Raw genomic sequence first — 23,702 nt, 5'->3', positions numbered from 1 at the left:
TATAAAGTATATTTGGGAAAGCCTGATTTAAACATTTAAATTATTTGATCTAATGTTGTGGGTTATGTACAAGAACGAATAATTCTGACTTCAAGACTTCTTTTATATTTCTTGTTCCATTTTGTATAGGAATTGGACAGGGTGTCCCTGTGGTAGCACTCGTATTTGAAGGTGGTCCAAATGTTGTTCTCACTGTTTTGGAATACCTTCAAGAAAATCCTCCTGTGCCTGTTGTAGTATGCGAGGGAACGGGTAGAGCTGCAGACATTCTGGCGCATGTTCATAAACAAACAGAAGAAGGAGGGTAAGTTCATTTTCTGGTTGGGTTTTTTTTTTTTAAATTTGACTAACAGTGCTAGCTAGAGTCCTTTTGAGAGCCCAGATGTGTGCAGGAGACTCATCTTTGTGAAAAGCAAGGGCTAAGAGCTTGTTTCAGCTATTCATATTAAACAGTTTTCCACACAGCAATGAACTTTGGCCTGGAGCTGCCATTCTCCCTACTGTTTTCATTGTGGGTTTCTCATGAGCCAAAATTGTAAACTGTGGGGTTTTAATTATGGTTGCAGAAGGAGAATAGGATGAGATCCTCTTGATCTTTTTTGGTTACAGTAAGAACTGATCCAGATCTCCCAGATGCAAGACCTAGGTAGCCCTGTCATGTTGCCTAGTTTCCTGCAAAGCATCATTTGAATGTGTAATAACTGTCAGATGTTTCCATGAACTAGCTTCACGTATAGTGGGAGCTAATTTGAAGAGATGGAAAAATAGAATCTATAAATGTTATTGAGACTGAGCTACACCTTAAGCCTACAGGCTTATGACCGTGCAAAATGTTGCTGCCTATTTGAAATGGTGTTTCTGACAGGAAATGGATGTATGTTGTGCTCCCAGATCATCAGTAGCTTTCATATTTCAAGATGGTCCCAGTGTGAGTAGGGAGAGGCTGAGCTGCTTTTAGGAAACATCAGGGGAAAATTTTAGTTTGGAGGAAGAGGAATTGCTTTAGCTTTGGACAGTTGTTTTATTAATAAAGATTGTCTGTGTCCAGAACTTTGGACATATGCATCCTCAAGGCTACTTGAATTCAGTGTATTGGTACTCTTGCAATTCATACATAACCATATAGATTTTTGGATGTTTTTATAATCTCAGGAACATTCCTGAAGGAGCAGAACCTGAAATTATTTCAACTATCAAAAAGACATTTAACTTCGGTCAGAGTGAGGCAGTTCATCTCTTTCAGACGCTGTTGGAATGCATGAAAAAAAAAGAACTTGTAAGTAGATTTCCTCTTAGGAAGTCTTTACGTGTAGGCACAAACTTGTAGGATTTAATTGGATCCAAATCAAACTTCATTCATTAGAAAACTTATCCTGATGGATGGAATCTCTCAGACTAAGGCTCCAAATAAGTTATAACCAGGGATTCTGGTTTTCTCTGATTTAAAAAATCTCTGGTTAAAAATTGCAAATTCTCTGGTTAAAAAACCAAAATCCGTGATAAAAATTAAAGGCCCCCCCACAGCCCCTCCCAGTGCTGCTGGTGTCCCACACTCCCCCCCACAGTCTCAACAGCCCTCCTGATGCCCCTCACAAGAGCCTGCCACACCCACAGACATGCAGACACTGACACCCACCCCTGCAAGTAAGTGTGTGTGAGGGGAAGGGGCGGGGCAGGGCGGGGGGAAAAGGAGGGTGCTGGGCGGGTAGATCAAGAAGGGGGGAATGTGCCCCTGTGCCCAATCCCAGGAGCAGGGCCAGGGGGTGAGGGCAGGGGTGCCGCTCGGTGGACCACACGTGTGCTGGCCGGCCTGACGGGAGGTTCACACATGGAGGCTGCCACCGCAACTCTACCACTGCACCCTGTGCTACCATCCCATGGCCACCTGAATGGCTTTATGGGCAAGTGGCGTGGCAGCAGTAGTGCAGTAGCAACCACCATGTGCGGGCCACATATGTGCCACCCAGCCGGGGGGTAAAATGGAGGGCTTGCATGCAGTGGCATGCCCTACAACCAGCTGCATGGTTCCGTGGCGGTGCGGGGTGGTGGCAGCTGCATGCAGGGCGGGGGTGCTTTGTGGGCAAGTGCTGCCACCACAGAGCCATGCCCTTTGCCTCTGGATCTTAGAGGTAAGTGGGGCTTGGGGGCTGTGGGGGAGGGCTGGGGAAGATGGTTTGGGGCTGAGGGAGCAGGGGGTGCTGCCAGCCCCAGGCGGCACATCGCTGCTGGGAGCAGGGCCTGGGGGTGAGGGCATGGGTACCCCTCTGGGGGGGCCTTTGCGGGCAAGTGATACAGGGGCGCAGTGTGGTGGTGCCTGCCATATGCAGGCCCCACACGTGCTGCCTGCCTGGGGGAGAGGGAGGCTGGCATGTGGCTGGAGCACAGCTCTGTGGCTGATGCTGCAGCCAGGGCAAGGGATGGGGGGACAGGGGCTTGGGCTTGCACACAGCAGCTGCTACCACTTGGAGGCCTGTGATGGTGGAGACTGCCAGTGTCTCCAAAACTTCCTCACTGCTGCTGCGGAGGTCTGGGTGGAGCTGTGTGGCTGGGCAGCAGTGCCAGTGTGGTGGTGGCTGGGCAGCACGCAGTCATCCCCACCACCACCACCAGCTGCTGCTGGCTGTACAGCTCCGAGGATGGCTCCGTGGTGGCAGTGGGAGGTTGTGTAGGCAGTGGCAGTCACCACTGGCATGGGCAGTTGCTGCTGCTTGCATGTGGGGCCCCCATGCCAGCTGTGACGGCTGCTGCATAGAAAACCTGCCATCACCACGAGCCGTGCTTGGAGCTGTGCGGCAGCTTGGGGTGGTGGTGGCCGGGCAGCACGCAGCTGTTCACAGCCCCGCCACCCCACGCCGCTGCCGCCAGCCACGCAGCTCCGAGCATGGCTCCACGGCAGCAGCGGGAGGTTTTGGAGGCAGTGACCATCACCGCCATAATGGGCCTCCAGGTAAGTGGCAGTGCCGCATACAAGCCCAGGATCCCCCTGTGCCCCCATTTCTTGCCCTGGCTGCAGCGTCGACCATGGAGCGGTGCTCCGGCCACATACCAGCCTCCTTCTTCCCCTCCCCGGGAAGGTGGCTGGGCGGCATGTGTGTGGCCCGCACGTGCCGGGCACCCCTGGCCCTGCTCCCAGATGCAATGTGCTGCCTGTGGCCAGCAGCACCCCCACTCCCTCAGCCCCCAACTATCTTCCCCAGCTCTGCCCCAAGCCCCACTTACCTCCATGCTCTGGGGGCAAAGGGCAAGTCTGAGCCTGAGCCCGGCCTTGGCTGCCTCAGAGGCCGAGGCCCCGCCCTCCCCCTCCGGCCAGGGCTGGGGGTTTCCCGCCCTTTTTGCAGTTGGCTCCTGCAGGCTGGAGCTGTGCCACCTTCCAAGAGCTCTTTGTAAAAGTGGAGAATCCACGGATTTCTCTGCTAAAAAGAGAAATCTGCGTTTTCTCTGAGAAAAACAGAGAATCATAGAAGTAGGGTCGGAAGGGACCTTGTAGATCTTCAAGTCCGATCCCCGGCCTGGGCAGGAGAAAAACTGGGCTCAGATGGCTCCAGCCAGCTAGGCATCCAGCCTCCTCTTAAAGACCCCCAGGGTAGGAGTCAGCACCACGTCCCTTGGAAGTTGGTTCCAGCTCCTAGCCGCCCTGACTGTGAAGTAGTTCTTATGGATGTCTAATCTAAACCTCCTCTCCAACAACTTGTGGCCATTATTCCTTGTCATGCCAGGGAGCGCAAGGGGAAACAAGGTCTCTCCCAAACCCTTCTGGTCCCCCCTAGTGAGTTTATAGACGGTCACCAGGTCCCCCCTTAGCCTTCTCTTGTGAAAGCTGAACAGGTTCAGGTCCCGCAGTCTCTCATTGTACGGTCTGCCCTGTTGTCCCCGGATCATGTGAGTGGCCCTCCTCTGGACCCTCTCCATGTTGTCCACATCTCTCCTGAAATGTGGCGCACAGAACTGGACACAGTACTCCAGCTGTGGCCTGACCAGTGCCGCATAGAGGGGGAGGATCACCTCCTTGGCCCTGCTTGTGATGCACCCGTAACCTTGCATTGTCAGCCCGTGTTCATCTTGGAGTTAATAATGACTCCAAGATCCCTTTCTGCCTCTGTGGTCTCAAGAAGGGAGTTTCCCATCTTATAAGTGTGCTGCTGGTTACTACTGCCCAAGTGCAGCACCCTGCACTTGTCAGTATTGAAACTCATCCTGTTTTTGTCAGCCCACCCCTGTAACCTCTCCAGGTCTTGCTGCAGTCTTTCCTTCCCTACTAGCGTGCTCACCTCACCCCAAATTTTGGTATCATCAGTGAATTTAAACAGGTTGCTTTTCACCCCGTCATCCAAATCACTGATAAAGAGATTGAACAGTACGGGCCCAAGGACCGAACCCTGGGGGACTCCGCTGCCCACTTCTCCCCAGGTCGAATATGACCTGTCCACCACCACCCTCTGAGTGCGACCCTTCAGCCAATCTGCAGTCCATCTGACTGTGTAGGCATCAATTCCACAGTCGCCCAATTTTTTAATGAGGATGGGGTGGGAGACGGTGTCAAATCCGTGGTTTTCTCCATTTTTCTGTGGGAAATGAAAACCCGGATCCCTGTTCATAATCAAATTTTCTCATTTGCTTTTTGTACCTTGGCTTAAGTAATCATTCAAAATGATTCAAAGCACTCAAAATGACTTTTCTGTTACCAGCGTGGCTTATTTCTGACTGAAAAGATTTTTTTTTTTTCTAAAAGAAAATCTTTTTGCCCTCTTCTTCCACCTAGTCGTTTTTTAAATTGTCTTGCTAGCTGTTTTTTTTCTTTTTCCACATGCTACTCTTCCTCTTCTGTCTTGCACTGTATTATTTAAGTGTTGCTATAATTGGAAAGTCAAGGCAAAAAACTTGGAGCTTTGTATATAATCAGAGTTATAGTGCATGCTGTTCTTATTTGGGCACCTGAGCTTGCCATCCTAAGGATAAGATAAAGTTGTGATGTTGGATTTAGTGACAGGAGCCTATAGTTCATTCTTCTCTAAAAGGAACCAAAGATGCTGTTGGAGTAAGGTATAGTTAGTGTAGCTACTAAAGAATTGTCATCGTAGCTAGAAGGTGAAAGCTTCTAATGTCACCTGAATGTTCTGATGATAAAAAGGCTTAATTTTCTGGCCCCAATTCAGGAAAACATTCCTAATAAGTGCAATGTTTGAACAGCACACAGGTTAAATTTAGCACTAGCTTAAATTGCCTTGTGAAAACGTTGTCTCTAAAGCGGGTATTTCAGTGCTTTGTTGATGAGGAATGGTGGCTGTAAACCTATACATTACTATTTTACTGAATTCCAGTTGGTGTCAGCATTCAGACACACTCAGGCTTATGCCAGAATGTTGCTTTTCAAACTTTTTTTCCTACTTCTTTGTGACAGGTTTATTTATCACACATATGAAATATGGAAGAGTTGCTGTTTTTAAAAGTGGACTAAAATACTACTTTTCATTATTATCCTTTTTTTTTAAACAGATTACTGTGTTTCATGTTGGGTCAGATGATCATCAAGATATTGATGTTGCAATACTCACAGCACTGTTAAAAGGTGAAGTTTAAAATTAAGAGTCTTTAACAAGTCCAGCAATTACTGGTTGTGTTAAATGTATATATTTTTCTATTTTCATTTATAAAGTACTGTACTTAGAAGTTTGAGATTTTTAGTTCAAATGTTCTATAGTGTTATAGTGACACATACATATATATGTGGGTTTTTTTTATGTAAATGTGTTTTCAGTCAGTTCAGGGAGAATTCATGTTTTAATATTTTTTTAAAATGTATGGGGAAAAAGAAAAATATTAAGAGTTTCACATTATAACCATTATAAAATATATGTGTATGTTTTGTTTCCTTTAGGCACAAACGCATCTGCACTTGACCAGCTTGTCCTTACACTGGCGTGGGATCGAGTTGACATTGCCAAAAATCATGTTTTTGTTTATGGGCAACAGTGGCTGGTATGTAAACGCTCTAGATAAAACACTGTGGTATTTTATAGGACAAAAGCTAAAGTTTATTGGAAAGAATGAATCTTTTGAATCTGTAGAAATAGTCTGTATAATACTGACATTTTTAGAAGAGTGGTTTTGAAGAGCAGTCTGAACACTTAAATGCCTATAGTTATTGTGTTCTTTTATTTACTTACTTGCATTAAAAAAATATCCAGGAATCTTAAAAATGTGGTAAATATTCCAAATAAGTTGAGGGGGAACTGTCATGGTAAAAGTTGAAAACTTTAACTCTGATGTATCAGACTTTGCAATCTTTACTTGGACTTCTTTAATACTGCTCTCATTTGGAAGGACTAGAATATTGAACTTTACTGTCTATTACCGTGGTTCTCAACCTTTTTAGGGTCATGGCATGCCACCTCCATCTCTTTGAATGTGTAGCATCCCTAGCTGTGAACCACTGTTGGTGCTGGGTGGCTCTCAGCCCGGTTCCGTTGTTTCCAGATGAAACTGACCTGTGTGCCTGCTGCACAGCTAGCCTGGGAAGGGCTGTGCCATGTACGTGTGCTCCTCCTGCAATAGGGGTCTCTAATCAACTTAAAGCAGGCAGGAGCTGCCTTGTCTGGTTACTTGGTCTGGCACCCCCTACAGTCCTCCCAGAAACAGAAACAAATGGAACAGTTCCACACACTTCCTGTTTCTGGGAGCAACATAGGTGGTACTGGAATAGGAAGCACTACACAGCACCAGGCAGCTTTGCTGCCTCCCTGAGGCTGATGAGAGGGCCTTAATGAAGAGGGATCATGCAGGGCAGTTTTACGTGGCTACCACTGCTACCACGGCACTTGAGTGCCATGGCATCCTGGTTAAGAACCAGTAGTCTACAGGTTTATTCTTTATGGCTTATAAACTGATTTAGGTAGGCACCACGTTTCAGATGTTGATTTCCCTTGTTACATTAACAAAATAGTCTTGTGGTACTTTTTAGTCCAAGTACAGGGATATTGTTGTGGCACTAATTTCTGTTTGGAATTGATGGTGCTTCTGAGGGGTAGCAGCAGTTTTGTTTTACAAACTACTAATGACAAGGTGTTAAATGTCCTGTTACTATTTGTTTTCTTATAGCTGTGTAAAATAAAGCCTCTCAATTTTTTTTGTAAAAAGTAGTTTTAGAGAATAAATAAAAATACAGGTACCTCAGTGTGGTGTTTTTTGTTTTTTGTTTGGTTTTTTTAAACAGATAACTATTTTACTGCTCTGTGTCACTTTTTCCCTTTACTACCCACTTTCAGGTTGGATCACTGGAACAGGCTATGCTAGATGCCCTGGTGATGGATAGAGTTGCATTTGTGAAACTTCTTATTGAAAATGGAGTAAGCATGCATAAGTTCCTTACAATTCCCAGGCTGGAAGAACTTTACAACACAGTGAGTGAATGATAGATTTTGCTTTCTTTAGAGAATTATATATGCCATATTCAGTTTATAGAAGTCACAAATGTAAACCATCTTGATTTTCTGCCTACTTTATTTATAAAGATCACCTAGAAAAGTTGCTGCCATGGGCAGTGATAAACGATTTTACTGCATGTAGAACAACAGGTGCTAAAGAACACCGTTGGCACTGTAAAAACTAAAGCGTTAGGGTAATCAGTAGGGCTGTGCGAAATTTCGGCAGCCATTTAATTTTCGAGGTGTTTCAGCCCATTTCAGCACCCGAACCACCAAATCTGAAATGAAACAGAAGGCTCTGAAACATCTCTGAAACTAAACCAAGCCATCTGGAATGTTTTAGATGTTTTGGAGCCGGACTTGCAAGGAAACAGAAACTAAGAAGAGGGAGGGGGAAGAGGGGTGGAAGGACTGCTCTGATATTGACATCTGTAGCTGGCCAGTGTTGTGATCTGTCCCTGAGGTCCCTTCCAATCCCAGGGCTCTGCGGGAGGGACGGCAGCCTGCTGTCATTCCACGCGCAGATCCGGGGGCCTATACCCTCTGGAAGGAGTCTGGCACAGCCCCGCAGCCCTCCTGCGGGGTGCGGGCCCCTGGATCTGTGCACGGGATGACAGCATGCTGCCACTGCCAGCTGGGGTCACTGCCAGCAGAGCCAGAGGAGCTGCGGGAGATGCCCCCATGGCTGCCCTGCTTAGCCTCCCGACACTTCCAAAAAAAGAAAAAAAGTCCCATGCTCACTGGCTGTAGCAGTGGTGATCAGGGCTTACAGCATCGCTCAGCCCCAGTGGCCCTAGCTCCCAGAGAGCATGCAGCGTCCTCCCAAGCTGGGGAGGCATTCTACCACAAGCCCTCAGAGGCCCTGATCGCTGCTACTACATCTGGTGAGTGTGTGGCTTCATTTTTTTTTTTTTTTTTTTTTAAAGTGCTGGGAGGCTGGGCCCAGGCAGGGCAGCCATGGGGTCTTCTCCCACAGCTTCCCCGCTGCCCAGGAAGATGCAGGCACGGCTGGAGGAGTGATGGAAGAACCTGCAGCTGCCTGGGTGTGCCTGCCTCTCCTCGACCGATCTGAATATCCGAAACAGTGTTGAAACTCTAAAACGGATTTGGCCAAATCAAAATGGAATAGTGGTCTAATACACTAAAATGTCCCTTCGAAATGGCTGAATCCAAAACCAAAATGGAACAGGCTTTTTACACAGCCATAGTAATCTGTACAAAAAGCCTGGGAACTTAATTATCAGAGCTCCATGAATAAGTCCACATGCCTGAAGATGAGGCTTTAATGAGGACAGCTACTTAATGAGAGACCTATGTTTTATATTGCTGCTTTTTAACATTTAATATGCTGTATATCTTTGTAGTGTTGTACAGACACTATAGCAGATATGCTGATTTACTTAGGCCTTTCAAAAGGAGTTAGAGAAGGCAGAAAAACATTTTTCTATTAGAGATGAGTTATTATTGGGCCAGTGACTGCAGCAATTACAAATTTTTACTTTTCATGTTTAAATTTGCTAAACATGAATAGGAAAATATGTATTAGGAGTGGTCTGGTTGTTATTTTTTTGTAAATTTTGCTATTTAGAACAAACTGCTGATGTAGTGGAGTTCCTTTATTATAGATGAGATTATAAAATGTACTGTAGTACATTAATGGGTGACTTTAAAAATGATATAATTATTTCAAAAAATTGAAGGAAACTGGAAATGAAAAGGAACTGTTCGCTGCTCTTTGTTAGAATTATTCTATTTACTTGTTCCTGCCTGTTAAGAGATGTAATTTAAGTGTTACTGTGTAAAGAATATCACTCCTTGCTTCCATATTCCTGTGTCGTCCTTGCACTTTTCATTACATTGTCCAAAATTCTTTTTTCCCTTTTTTCTTTTGTTATAAAGAAACAAGGCCCAACTAACCCAACACTGTTTCACCTTGTTCGTGATGTCAAACAGGTATGTCTTAAATTTATACCAAAACTGTTACATTAGTGACTACTGTTGTTGCACAGAGTTTTCTTGTAAGGATTGAAGTCAAGTTTGGTTTTACCTATTAGAGCAGAAGGGGCCAACCTTTTTGTTGGCATGCCACAAAGGAAGTCCTTTCCCCTCTCCAGTCCCCTTCTCCTCATCCATTGCTCTCTTCCCTGCCTGATCAGCACTGTTCTCTCTGCTCCCTGCCAGATCTGCTGCCTACCAAATGCTGCGCTCATGGCTATGGGTTGGCCACCCCTGAATTAGAATAATGAACACATTGACATACAAGATCATATCATATGCCCACCTGGTATGGAAGGAAAAACTTCTGAGAAGTAGAATGTTTTTGTCCACTTTCACTACAGTTTTGAGAGGCTAACTAATGGTGGTAATTAAGTATGTGCCCATAGTTAAGACCACAGATAACACTTTCAAATGTGTTTTCTCACTGATAGTTAAATGAGCTTACTCTAGGCAGAATTCACAATCCATAAATTAGTTTAATATGTTCAGACCAGCATGCTGCTTACAGGAATAGAGATGGGTGAAATAGTATTCTAAAGCTATCTGCAAAAGAAAACGGGCATGGCCTACGTGATTGTAGTAATACACTGTTTTCTTTACACAGCTTCCTGGGTAAAATGTGTGAGCCTGATGGGAGGGAAAACTGATATAATATTAGTTCTCTTTCATACATTCTGTTTTGGAAAGGGAAGCTTACTAGCATTAATAGCTAGAGTAGTCATTTTCTGTTTGCGACAGACTTCATCTTCAGGACACTGGCCAAAGAGAAACAGGCTATTTATTCCTTATCTTTCCCTTCTGTTTGAAGTAATTTAAAAAAAGTCTTCTTTCTGGAAGAGATTTTTTTTGCACTACTTACAGGCCCTAGTGCTGTAAAATTTCTGGGAAGAATTAATTGATTTTGATGAGAGCATTTGTGTGCTCAGAGCATTTGAGTAGGCAGTTAGTAACAATTGTATCCAAGGAGTAGGTCCTGTTCTATAGAACTCATTTCACTGAGTGAAGAATCTTCTGGCCTTACCTTGGTTCAACGAGCCTTGTTAGAAGGTTTAATTTGGCTCTACTCGGACAACACGCCTGACCCTCTTGGCTTTAGGTAACATGGTGGTGAGCTGATATAACATTGAGGTAAAAGGGGCTGATCTTTTTGGAACAAGCCCTGCTTCCTTCCTATTCTTGACCCTGTTGCCTAAGAGCACAGTACATGGTGGAACATATACAGGTCAGCCACATGAGAGGAAGCCTAAAACAGGGTCACAGCTAGGACACTGGTGTGAGATGTATTCCTGTTGTATCATATAGGGGAGTTAATAGGACTAAATTACAAAACTCAGTTGGACAATTGTTGATCTTTCTGGATCATGGTGTATGCATGAGAAGTCACCCAGACCTTTGATACATGTGCCTAGGCAGGAGGTTTTGGGGGTGTTTTCTCGGGGGTTTTTTGGAGGAGTAGAGGCTGCCCAGACCTCCTTCTAGGCCACTGAGACGGAATCCAAAAGCCAGACTGAGTCCAGACATTTGGTACCTCCATGGCTGTATTTGTATAAGCATCTAGGAATTGAATGCAGGTCTTCTGTATGGCAGACAAGGATTCTGCCACTGAACCACAGGGGACTCCTAAATTACAAAACTACAAAAACCAAATTCAACTTCCTGAGAAGATGCTACAATTTAAGTCAGCCTCTTCTCTGTCCCTAAAAACCAGAAAATTTGCACTTGTCTTATATGCAGTGTCAATCTATAATCAGTCTCCAGTGATTTGACTTTTGTACCTGCAGTACCTGCAGTAAAATTACCAAATGAGTACTTTTTCAGTGCAGTTTTTTATTTTTGTATTTTTAGTACATTTGAGCCTTTGGATCCCTTTCCTGATCTGTTGTTTCTTCTGTAGGATTTTGCAAGGGCGATAGTTTAATAATTTTATCTTTGGTTATTGACTTGTATTTAGGGAAACGCTGCTTTTTCTAAAATGTGTATTTGCAAAATAGGGTTGACTTGTAATTGGAACAATGCAGTACTATACATAGGGAAATTATAGTCCAGGCTGCTTCATAGCCTTTTAGAATGGAAGTTTTATATATTCAGCTAGACTTATGGTATATATGATAGTACTGTATGTGTAACTGTGCAACATGATTTCATATTTCTAGGGAAACCTTCCTCCAGGATATAAAATCAATCTGATTGATGTTGGACTTGTCATTGAATATTTGATGGGAGGAACCTACAGGTGCACATACACAAGGAAACGCTTTAGAGCCATATACAACAGTCTCAGTGGGAACAATCGGGTATGGGACATTCTGATAACTAGACATTGCTTTAAATTACAATATTTTTATCAGAATATGTTTATATTTAAGTATTGAGAATATTTAGAAAATTATTTTTCTAGTCTCAAAAAATCTTGGCTGTTTTTTGGCATTAGAGCCCAGTCTTGTAAATCTTTGCTTTAAAATGACTGGTTTCATAAGTATGATTTGTTCATGTAGAAAATGTCTTGAAATACAAGAGTTTTAATTACTATGTGAAAATCAAACTTATGAAGTGATTATAACCATCTCAATAGACAAATAGACACTTAACTGAATAAGTTATGCATCTGGCTTTAAACAGCTGCTTATATAATTTCTTTTTCCCATTGTGTTTAATTTAAAAACCCCATTTGACATTATTTTTAATTTCCAGCGGTCTGGGCGAAATCCTTCAAATAATACTCCTCAGTTGCGTAAAAGCCATGAGTCTTTTGGTAACAGAGCAGATAAAAGAGAAAAAATGCGACATAATCACTTCATCAAAACTGCACAGCCTTACAAACCAAAGGTATACGTGTACACTATCTCTGTGCGTCTCCTTTACTGTATACTTTCCAAGGCAAGGACCTCAGGTGAAATTCTTGCTTTATTGAAATCAGTGGGAAAAGTCCCATTGACCTTCAGTAAGGTGAGGATTTCATTCATCTTCATACTTTTTGGTAATATGTCCAGCTCTTAGTAACATCTTCATTAAGAATGCATTTTTAAACATGAATGCACAGTGGTTATTAAGGGCCAAAACCTTATCGTTGGTAAAACACTTAATATCTGGACATACAGACAATTTGCTGCCATGTTAAAGTTGGTGGAGCTCTACCCCACATCAGTTGCTCTGCAGAAACTACTTGTGTTTGTGCTCTTACCTTCTGGTGAGTGGAAACTAAATTGTATTGGCTTAGCTTTCAGTAGGTGAAGTAGATTAGCCTTGTTTAGTTTCTGTTTACTAAAGATTAAGAATGTGAGTCTGGACAGTTACTGTGAAGCAACTGAAGTGTTATAAAGCTCCGTCTCCCTTTTACTCTGCAGTAAATTGCACCACCTGTACCCTTCAGAATCAATTTAACCTATTGGATCCAGTAGTAAAGCTGAATTTTGCTCTTGGGTAGTAAAAGTATTTTCAACCACTTGCTTCATCCTTCTTTAGGTATATTTTATTCACTGCTGCTTTGTCAAATAACCTGCTAATCTGGTAATTGGGTAATGTGTAAGTGTGTTTCCAGTCATTAGGATGCATTAGCAAGATTCTACTAGAGTTTAGTCTATAATAAACATAAACTGATAAGTATACTACAAATGTACATTCCTTGAGTGTTGCGTCACTATCAGCAGTACTTTAAATCTAAATTTGTTGAAAACGTTTCAGTAAAATGTGACCTCCTGACATTTCCTTTTAATTTTTTTCAAGATTGATACCACTGCAGAAGAAGGAAAAAAGAAAAGAACCAAAGATGAAATAGTAGATATTGATGATCCTGAAACTAGACGTTTTCCTTATCCTCTTAATGAGCTGTTACTTTGGGCAGTGTTGATGAAGAGGCAGAAGATGGCCCTCTTCTTCTGGCAGCACGGTGAAGAATCCATGGCTAAAGCCTTAGTTGCCTGCAAAGTGTACCGCTCAATGGCATATGAAGCAAAGCAAAGTGACCTTGTTGATGATACCTCGGAAGAACTGAAGCAGTATTCCAAGTAAATTATTTTTTTATCTTGTTTTGTATCTTATCTCTAAGCTTTCTTAAAATAATGATTGCAAGGTAGTTATGAATGAAAAGCCATATCCCATCTGTGGCATACATAGAGAAAAGGGATTTTCTCAAGTATTAAGTTGGATTCTAATAAAAGATGCATATGATACAGCTTAATTTATATTGCTTCTAGAGAAGCACTCTGTCTGTATTTATATTAAAACACCAGTTGCCAAGTTCCTTTACAGATCCTTTTTTCACTGTTGGTATTGCACTGCATAGATATAGTCTAAAAATATATGTATTCTAAGAAAAGCACATGTACAGTTTATATTTAGATAATATAAGTGTGTTTGTTAGATGACAGTACAGGCTGAAAGTCTGATAATGCCCAGTATAGCCCATCCTGTTGCATTCACAGCAGATTGGTCATATAAAATGTATTTGCTTGACTCAGGAATTTATCTTGATCATTGTTGTAATGGAAAGAGGAAAATTTTCCTCCACACCTCTACTTCAGTACACATAAGCTGAGCTCCTTCAGAACCAAATTTGGTAAGTCTATCTACTGTGGTTTTTTCCACTTTGTAGTGAGTTTGGACAGCTGGCAGTTGAACTATTAGAACAGTCCTTCCGACAGGATGAAACAATGTCTATGAAGTTACTAACCTACGAGCTGAAAAACTGGAGTAACTCAACTTGTCTTAAGCTAGCAGTTTCATCAAGGCTTCGCCCATTTGTAGCTCATACTTGTACACAAATGTTGTTGTCTGATATGTGGATGGGAAGGCTGAACATGCGGAAGAATTCATGGTACAAGGTAATATCCTTATAATTTATTGTTAGTGTAAAATTGTCCAACACTTTTTACTATATTTGTGCTTAAATGGAAAGAGAGCATGTACATAAGTACTATTATTTTTAAACATTTATCACTAAAACTTGTTTTATTAATAAATGCAGTAAAAGAGTCCTGCTATAACATTTTTAACTTGAAACTGGAAATTTATATATTGTTAACACTTCTTTTGATACTGTATTATCTTTTCAAATAAGGTACAGACATATACAAGGCAGAAAACAGGCAAGTAGCCTTTAATCGAAGGCTTATAGATCATTATGAATACTAATCTACTACTAAAAATATAGTGGTTCAAAATTAACAGACAGAAAACTTTCTCTAAGATTGCAGTTCCATGTGCTTTGGCTTTATACAGACAATAAATTAAACTTGAGGTAGAATAGCTGTTTTACTTTGGAGGCACAAGCTGAGCAAGGGGAGGCCGAACACTGAAACGCTGCCAGATGAATCTTCAGGATCCGTTGGTGTAGGCACTCAACAATAGTGCAACTCGTAGCTTTAGTTAAGCAAAAAGGCAGTTGCGTGCCTCCGTCACAGATGCTGCACTAAAAACGTACTCTAGAATATAACAGGTGAAATCTGTCCAAAAGTGCAACATTCATATATAACCTCCAGAAGTATCACCTACGCAATGTACTAAAAATCTTATACACCAACTAAAATGTTTTGCCCCTCTCTCAACTTGAAATGAACTGACCCTAACAAATAGCTGGCTCACATGTATATTTAAAAACTGACTTGTGCTTTTTTAAATGTGCTTTGGCTATAGACTTCAGTATTGTTCCTGGAAAAATTGGGGTGAAAATGTAGAAATAACCTGTGAATTTACCAGCTCTACCTGTAGCTCATTTCTATTTCCTTGGAATATGTTCTGTCACATAGCATTCTGTTTTGGAACTTGCCGATTTACTCCTTCTCTTACCCCACTTTCAACTCCCCTGGATTTCATGGAACTTTCTTTATATGTTCGTCCATGTCCTCTAAGTTGCACATAACAAAAAAACTAATTCACTTCTGCATCTTTTACTAACTAATAAGGACCATTTGGATTTTATATATATATATTTCACAGGGGTATATTCTGGTACTTTGAATCTTTAATATAATGAAATAAATGAAATACAATTTTAAAATAACTCTGACATCTCTTACAGGTGATCTTGAGCATTTTGCTTCCCCCTGCCATACTGTTATTGGAATATAAGACCAAGGCTGAAATGTCCCATATTCCGCAGTCTCAAGATGCACACCAAATGACAATGGAAGATAGCGAAAACAACTTCCAGAATGCAGTAGATGAAATACCTATGGTAATATAAAATCAAAATTAACATCCCCGAAATACCCTAAAAATAAATATTTCTATACATGAATTCATAGCTATTCTTTTTTACATTAGGAAGTATTTAAAGAAGTAAGAATCTTGGACAGTTCTGAAGAAAAGCATGACCTGGAGACACCAACTAAACCGAAGAGGCTTCCAATTACACAGAAGTTTTATGCATTCTATCATGCACCAATTGTGAAATTCTGGTTTAACACGGTGAGTCTTTGGAGAAACAAACTATGTAGAATTGACTTATGCTTGAGGCTGCTCTCTTTGGAAAGCAGTGGCCATTTTTTTTGCCTACTATGTAACTGGTTTAATTCTGTTACTATTCCTGTTTTTGCCTTTCTAAAACGCTCTTCTTCAGTAAGAGTGGGAAGCTTTGGAATCTTGGAAGCTGAAGAATGTATGCATGACGTGCCAAAATATCCCGTTTGTAGTGGTACAGTCTTCAACTGTGAAGTAATTTTAATTTAGCACTGTCGTTTTTTACTTTAGCCTGGTATTTTACTAATGAAGAATATCACACATTTAGGCAAAGCTGCATGTAACTGATCTGGGATCTTGAAATAATTAAGCAAGTTGCATGTTAGTTGTAGCTTCTTGTCATTTTTTGGATCTTGAAGGGATATATAAACTCTGTATACAATATTTCTACCTTCTCTGTTTCAAGCAAATACTACAATTTCCGTTTGCTATTTTGGCATACAGACATGAAAGATATACGGTTATTGTGCACCTAGCTACACTAAAAACAATTTAACTTAATATAATTATCTCTGTTTGCTTCTTTCTAGCTGGCATACTTAGGATTTCTCATGCTCTACACATACGTGGTCCTTGTGAAAATGGAGGAGTTGCCATCAGTTCAAGAATGGATTGTTATTGCTTACATTTTTACATCAGCCATTGAAAAGATTCGTGAGGTTTGTATGCAGTAATTTTTATCCAGAAATCAACCTAAGAGGTGCAGAAATTAAAAGTATTCATGTACCTATGATTAATATCTTTTATTAATTAGGGTTGGCGTGGTAGCTAAGTCATCAAATATCCAGAGAATGTGAGAAGCAAGGTCAGTTTGGTAATACCTTTCATTACGTGTCTGACATAATTCTCCCAAACATATATTTGGGCCAGTAAAAGATGTTACCAAACAAGCCTTGCTTCTAATATATCTTCCAGTTTATCTTAAAGACATTGTGGACATACCTTATGCATAATAAAAATATGGCATCCATATATAAATAAAAATACTTGTTATCCAAAAGATTTGAGTACGCTCTAGTTGAGCAGTTGCACACACTTTTAAGACTCTCACCCCAGGGTCAGCACTTGCCGACCCAATATTGAGCCTTATTTTTTCTTTTCAGTGGAGGCATGTGGGCTTCCTAATAATTATAGGGAAATGTCCACAGTTAGACATCAGACTAATAAACTGAGTTTGAAATGAATGTTCTATGCATTTATGCAGAGCAGGCAGATTAATGACTTCATGATAGATTTTAAGTGCAGACCACAACTTCATTAATTTTAGGACTCTTCCTTCATGTTGTGCTGGTGTTAGTGCCCAGTAAACTAATTAACTCCACCACAAATCACAGTGAATTACTCCGCTGTAAAATAACACTGTCCCTGCAATCAAACTCTTGTGTAGACAGTGACCATGGTGGAAATTATGCCTGGTTAGCCCAGGCAGACCCTTTCCTGCCACCTAGCTATGTGGCTCTGCATGTTTGGCACTCTTGTGCCCCATCCAGCCCCTCCGCTGCCTGATGCTGAGCCCAAGGCCACCCCAAACCCGCTGCCAGCCCATGCCTGCTCCACCCTGGCTCAGTGCTGCTGTCCCAGGCACACATGTAAATGCTGTGCCCATTAGCAGTGTACTCCAGCTCAAAGTATTCTGGAGTTTATTGCATCGCATTAATTGCATGTGTAGATGCACCCAATGTTAAAAAAATTAGTTAGAAATGTGAACCATGTTTTGATGGGGTCTGCTGTAGCCAGAGGCCAGGGGTCTGCTGTAGCCAGAGGCCAGGTTCCTACACTTGTATCCTTTGCATCCAGTAATATAGACTCTGCCTCCCAGGTCAAGTATCTTATTACATTGTATTGTACTGTATTTTTAAAGCTGGACCTCAAAAGTTAGAGTTTTTTTCCCCCTCAATTCTTATAGAAAAGAAAATACATAGTTTTTAATAGAAGCTCATTGACTCACTGTTTTATTTTATTTAAAGTATTTTAATGGATTATACTGAATTTATACTTTAGTCTATGTTGTATTAAATTCAGTTTAAATTTTAAGATGATTTATTAAAAGGAAAACCCTAATTATAATTTAAATTAAAAAATAAAAAATATATTTTTAAATCCATTTTAATTGGGTTTTTTAAATCATCTTTTAAAATTTTTTTAATCCATGCTGTCTGCCAAGTATTTTGCCATGCACATCAGGCATGATTTTGGGGGTTGGGCATAACATTCCTTGGATCTAAGTCCTGTGACCGCCAGCACAAAGTAGCAGTAAATAAAATTGCCATTTTATTGCACCCTAAATTGGCTGCAAATGCACCATGTTAATGTTAACATAGGTTTGGGAGAAGTCAAAGGGTTCAGCTGTAATGTTAGACTTCATCTATTTAATAAGCATGCTCAAATATACTGCTAACTTCTTTGTTTACTGATAAAATGTTCAGATGGTTCAGTGGTATGAAATAGGTTAGGGCTTACCTGATTTTTCTTTTTTTTTTTATATAATTCTGGCTGCAGATCTTCATGTCAGAGGCTGGAAAGATTAACCAGAAGGTTAAAGTGTGGTTCAGTGATTACTTCAATGTCAGTGATACAATTGCCATTGTTACTTTCTTCATTGGGTTTGCACTAAGGTTTGGAGCAAAAGGGAACTTTCATGATGATACTTATGAAAAAAATTACATATTTGTTTCTGGAAGAATAACATACTGTCTAAATATTATATTTTGGTACGTGCGATTACTGGATTTTTTGGCGGTAAATCAACAGGCTGGGCCTTATGTCATGATGATTGGGAAAATGGTAAGTTTTGCTTTATTGAAAAGATGCCTTTCTCCCCTTTAACTTCATGATTTTTTTAATTATTTTCTAAAAGGTCTAGAAAAGGTTTAGAAAAGGAGGTACCTGTTTAGAAAAGATTATTGTACTTGTGTCATTCTTCCATATGTCAAAATGCACAAGAGTTTGTAAAAGGTATGTCATTTCTGTTCATGTACAGTAAATGGTTGGCCAAGCATGTTATAAACTCTGGTGCCTTCACTTTGATGTAGAGAAAATCCCTTTTGGCTGTGCTTGTTAAAGAACTTTTTTTGTTTCAGGCATCTTGTTTACAAGGTATACCTTACAATTAAATACAGGGAAAAATCTGGGAATGGGAAGATATTAAATTCCCTCTTCATCCTATTTCTTTATGATGCTTAAATTTCTTAAAATACTCAGAATAAAGAAAAGGAAGCGTGTCCTTTAGCTTACATTTTCAGGTAGAGTTAGGATAATATGCATATTTTTCTGGGATTTGAAGTCTGCACAGTCTATCCCTAAAGTCTCTCTAATGAAGTTTTTGATGTACAACAACCCTTCTCCCAGTGCATTATGGAAAGTTTGGGGTGATTTGGAACCTGGAAGTTGAAAAGGTGTTAATTTGCTATTTTCCATACTGATTTTTAACGCCTTTAAAAGACTGGCCCAGTCTGGGACTGCACCACACATGGCACCCATTTCAGCCAGTTGGAAGTCCATGCTACATGCAGTGCCTGCCTCTGCTAGTTTGGGACCTGCTGCACGTGATGCACATTCTTGCTTTTCTAGAAACCACGCAGCATGTGGTGCCTACTTCCCTACCCATGTCCCTCCCACCTGGTCCAGGACTTATACCATGGTCCTGGAGTGGGCAGGAGGGTGGGAGCCATGTGTGGTGTGGATCCCAGAGTGTTTGGGGTGAGCACTTCATGTGGTGTACATCCTGTGCTCTGCATCCTGGCAACTTGTGGATTAGCTCAGATGCAGGAGCAGCACCAGGGGCCAGACTGCATGACTCCACAGCCACATCTGGTCCACAGACTGTATCTTTAACACACCTATACAGAAAAAAGCAACTTGCTAATTGCGTTGTGGTTTCATGAGAAATAAACCTGGGCTCTGTTCCCGAATCAGACTCATTCTCTGTAATTTAGATTCACTTGTTTTAGCTTCTTGGAGAATGAGGTTGGAGGAGTGTCTCACATTTTAGCTGTAACCTTTCTTTTGCAATCAGCTGGCATTTATGAACCACAAGGAGAATCCTGTCAATTACCTTTTGGCTAAGCAGCACAGTAGATACTCTTTGCCCAGGTTTCCTGCTTACCATAATAAGTAATGGCAGGGAAAACTGGAGTTTTTCTATCTTGAGTTTTAAATGAGTGAATATTCTTACCTATTTATAGATCCCTCCAACTGATTTAAAATTGCAAAACATGCAAATTCCTATAGTATTACACTAGCAGTTACTACTATAACTATAAAAGTTTCCTCTGGTTGTATAACAGCTAAGTTATGACAGAATGGATAGACTTTTTTATTCTTTGATAATTAATGTCAGACTTCAGCGACGCTGGATTCTCATCTTGGTTTCTGGTTTAAAGTGTAAGGCTCAGTTATCTTTTACTCAGTGTTGTAGCTAAACACCAGAAACCCGCAGAAAACTGTTTGGATGTCCATTCATATATATATATTCTGACATTCAGTATAGATGTATTAAAGAATTCTTGTACGTTAGAGTTTTCAATTAAGCTTTCAAAATTTTACCTGACTGCATTTTCCTCTCTTTTTTTGAACAGGTGGCCAACATGTTTTACATTGTGGTGATTATGGCACTTGTGCTGCTTAGTTTTGGTGTTCCCAGGAAAGCAATACTGTATCCTAATGAAGCACCATCTTGGACCCTTGCTAAGGATATTGTGTTTCATCCATACTGGATGATTTTTGGTGAAGTTTATGCATATGAAATTGATGGTAAGATGTTGCTGTATTATAACAAGTTTTGGAAAAAATTAAGGGTTAAGGAGATGAAATTCTGATATATGGAGATGCATTTTATTGTTGTTATAGATTTAGCTAATTAAATTGCCTCTCCTTGATATGCACCTTTTAATTTTATAACTTCAAAATGTGTGAATACATTTTTTTTTTCTTGCTCTGAACAAGTTCTGATTCTCCTTCAGTCAAAAAGAATAGTTCTTTTTGGGCTCTTTGGGTGAAGTTGGGGGCACAAAGCTGGAGTTGATTTTGATGTTTTATTTGGAATAAATTTCATACCAACATTTTGCTTACAGCCTTAAAAAAAAAAAAAAAAAGTGATGAAAACCCCACCAGAACTGTTATATTCTTGTTTCCTGTAGTTCTCTTAAGTCCAGGAGAAGGGCATGCTGGGCATTATTTCATGATCATGTTTATCAAGTGACTTGTATAAATGCTGAAGGTCCTCAAAAAAATTTTTTTTTCTGCCTCCTCCAAAGTGTGTGCAAATAAATCAGAAGTTAGTGAGCTCTGTGGACCTGGAACGTGGTTGACCCCATTTCTTCAAGCTGTCTACCTCTTTGTACAATATATTATTATGGTTAACCTACTTATTGCGTTTTTCAAGTAAGTATATGATTAACTCTTAATGAACATTTAATATTGATAAATAGTATAATATGGTGATTAAGTACATCTTTGACTCGTATAGTCTGACTGGAAATAGGACTGATGACAATATAAGGCCTTGCTGTTTTGACATACAGTAGTTTTTCCAGGTGTTCAGTGTGGTCTCTTACTCGTCAGTGCTGTAGAAACAACTCCAAAGGAGGAGGGATATTTCTTTTCCTGTCCCCTGCATCCACACCATAGACTATCACCATCCCCCTTTTCACTGTCCTTCAGGTATTCGTAGTTATGAATAAATCACTTAATATTCATAACTAACAATACAGAAAATTTAGCATGGTAATGGCACTGCAGTTCAAACTTATTTAAATGAATACTTGCATTTGCTTTTTATACAGCCAGTTAACTAGAACAGTTATAGTTCAGCAACTGTGTACATATTTTTATGTTGTAACTGTTTGAATACTTGCATTATTTTGTAAACAGAGAGGTGCTATAATATATTTTTATTAAACCAACTAAATTTATTTTCATCTTTTGAAGAAGCTGCATATTGGAATTTGGCAGAAAACAAATCTGACTTAATTCTTTAATGCAACTGTAGGTATGCTGTGAGTGGTAAAAATTGTACTCCTAATAGAAAAAATTCTGCAAAGAGTGATTTTAAGTTTATAGGGATATTCTCATTTTAAAAAAGTATATGAGCATGAGCAGCAACCTGTGCTTATGCGTGGGGATAGGCTGATTATGTGTACAACTGGCTAGTTAATCATTTAACTGGTCATTTCTTTTACACATAAGTACAGAAGATTTGCATGCAAATGAGGGGCAAAATGCAAGTAAAATTCCAAAACTGTTTTAGAAAAGTAGGTCTGTAGTTAATCGCCACAGTATCCTTGTATAAGCAGAGAATAAAAGCATTTGTTGCAGCTTTTCTTTCCTAGTGGATATCAGTTACCTGTTACATGTTCCTGCATTATGCTTAATGCACAATAGAAGATGTGTTCCTTCTTGTATTTCTGACTTCAGCATCTATGAGAGGTGTATTTGGTGGCAAGAGGTGTCCATCAGAAAGAGGATTGAGACAACCCACGGATTGATTATTTATTTATTTATGTATTTGTTAAAATGATAGTCTTTGTCACTACCAGATCAATATAGATACAAATAAATAACTTCTAGGGTGTAATCCTGAATTATAAGTACCCTGAGCACAATTCCCATTTTAACCTGATAGAACAGGTGTACCATTTGGCTTGGGATGTTAAATTTAAAAGAAGTCTTACAAAAGGATGATCCAATTGTGAGGTTGTTGCAGTAGAACAAAATGGATGACTGTGTTCCCAAAGGAAATCTTATTCCCTAATCTAGGTTTTCTCTCCCTTTTCTTTCAAGGAAATGGCGTAAAACCAAACAAAGGTGTGAAAAAGATGCCTCTAATTAAAAAGCCAGTTTTCCTGCCTTACACTGAAATACTTTTAAAATTTAATATTGTTTCCCACATAAGCATGACAGAGACTAAAGCCTCTCTTGGAAAGACTATGCCACTAAGACTTAAAACATTTTCAGCGGAAATTAGAAGTTCATAATGGGCTGCATATACCAGAGGTTGGCAACCTTTTGACTTGGTAGCCTAGAGTTTTTAATTTGGCACCTTCCATGGGCCACAAGCTCCAGTTTCTGGAGAGCTCAAACTGCCTGCAGTTCCCCTCTGTAGATACCCCACCTCTCTGTAGCAAGGATATATGTAGGCACAAGAGCAGCAGGGGGAGCTGTGGAGAGGATGAGTCTCTCAGCACAGCTGCATGCTGCTCAATCCCCACTGCTGCCTGTGTACAGGTTGGACCTTCCTGGACCAGATCCAGTCTGAGGACCATAAATTACCAACCCCAGGTTTATGCAATAAAATTAAAATATATACATACCTACAATGTGCTACATTTCTTCCACATTTTATAGCTTTGTAAAATAGATGGGTGGTAAAATCCCTTCTGATAACTCATTACTATAATATTGGACATGCTAAAACCTACTTTTTTTGTTCCTCTTCAGCAATGTATATTTACAAGTAAAGGCAATTTCAAATATTGTATGGAAGTATCAACGCTATCATTTCATCATGGCCTACCATGAAAAGCCTGTTCTGCCTCCACCTCTTATTATTCTTAGTCACATGGCTTCCTTATTTTGTTGTATATGTAAGAGAAGAAAGAAAGACAAGACCTCAAATGGGCCAAGTAAGAATAAACTTTATCCAATTAACCATTATATTTGATTTTATAATATGATGTTTTCAGTTTTAAAAACAATAACTTACTTGGCTATTCATTTTGTAGAGGGAGCACAACAAAGGTATGATTAATTTATTAATACAGAAGCAGAAAATTTGCTTTCTTAGAATTTATTTTGACATCTGAAAAATGTTTGAGTGCTCTTGCATTA

At 40.4% G+C, this 23,702-nt stretch overlaps 1 protein-coding gene across 2 annotated transcripts in view; it reads left to right on the top strand.

The window, feature by feature from the left end:
- Positions 1-23,702, top strand: part of TRPM7 (transient receptor potential cation channel subfamily M member 7) — a 110,801-nt gene that overhangs the window by 55,001 nt on the left and 32,098 nt on the right. For both annotated transcript variants that reach the window (XM_090028146.1, XM_090028147.1), the window contains exons 8-24: positions 130-304; positions 1,153-1,276; positions 5,494-5,566; positions 5,876-5,976; positions 7,263-7,397; positions 9,321-9,374; positions 11,573-11,713; positions 12,111-12,245; positions 13,143-13,423; positions 14,011-14,239; positions 15,436-15,591; positions 15,681-15,824; positions 16,406-16,534; positions 18,375-18,659; positions 20,453-20,627; positions 21,131-21,257; positions 23,313-23,497. In XM_090028146.1, coding sequence (XP_089884272.1) covers positions 130-304; positions 1,153-1,276; positions 5,494-5,566; positions 5,876-5,976; positions 7,263-7,397; positions 9,321-9,374; positions 11,573-11,713; positions 12,111-12,245; positions 13,143-13,423; positions 14,011-14,239; positions 15,436-15,591; positions 15,681-15,824; positions 16,406-16,534; positions 18,375-18,659; positions 20,453-20,627; positions 21,131-21,257; positions 23,313-23,497 — 2,649 coding nt within the window. The remainder of the gene's footprint in view (positions 1-129; positions 305-1,152; positions 1,277-5,493; positions 5,567-5,875; positions 5,977-7,262; positions 7,398-9,320; positions 9,375-11,572; positions 11,714-12,110; positions 12,246-13,142; positions 13,424-14,010; positions 14,240-15,435; positions 15,592-15,680; positions 15,825-16,405; positions 16,535-18,374; positions 18,660-20,452; positions 20,628-21,130; positions 21,258-23,312; positions 23,498-23,702) is intronic.

The sequence above is a fragment of the Crocodylus siamensis genome, chromosome 15 (assembly GCF_052110815.1).
Source record: "Crocodylus siamensis isolate JL-2025a chromosome 15, ASM5211081v1, whole genome shotgun sequence".
Lineage (NCBI taxonomy): Eukaryota > Metazoa > Chordata > Crocodylia > Crocodylidae > Crocodylus > Crocodylus siamensis.
Note: the sequence above shows the minus strand (reverse complement) of the source record. Positions and strands in the feature narration are given on the sequence as shown.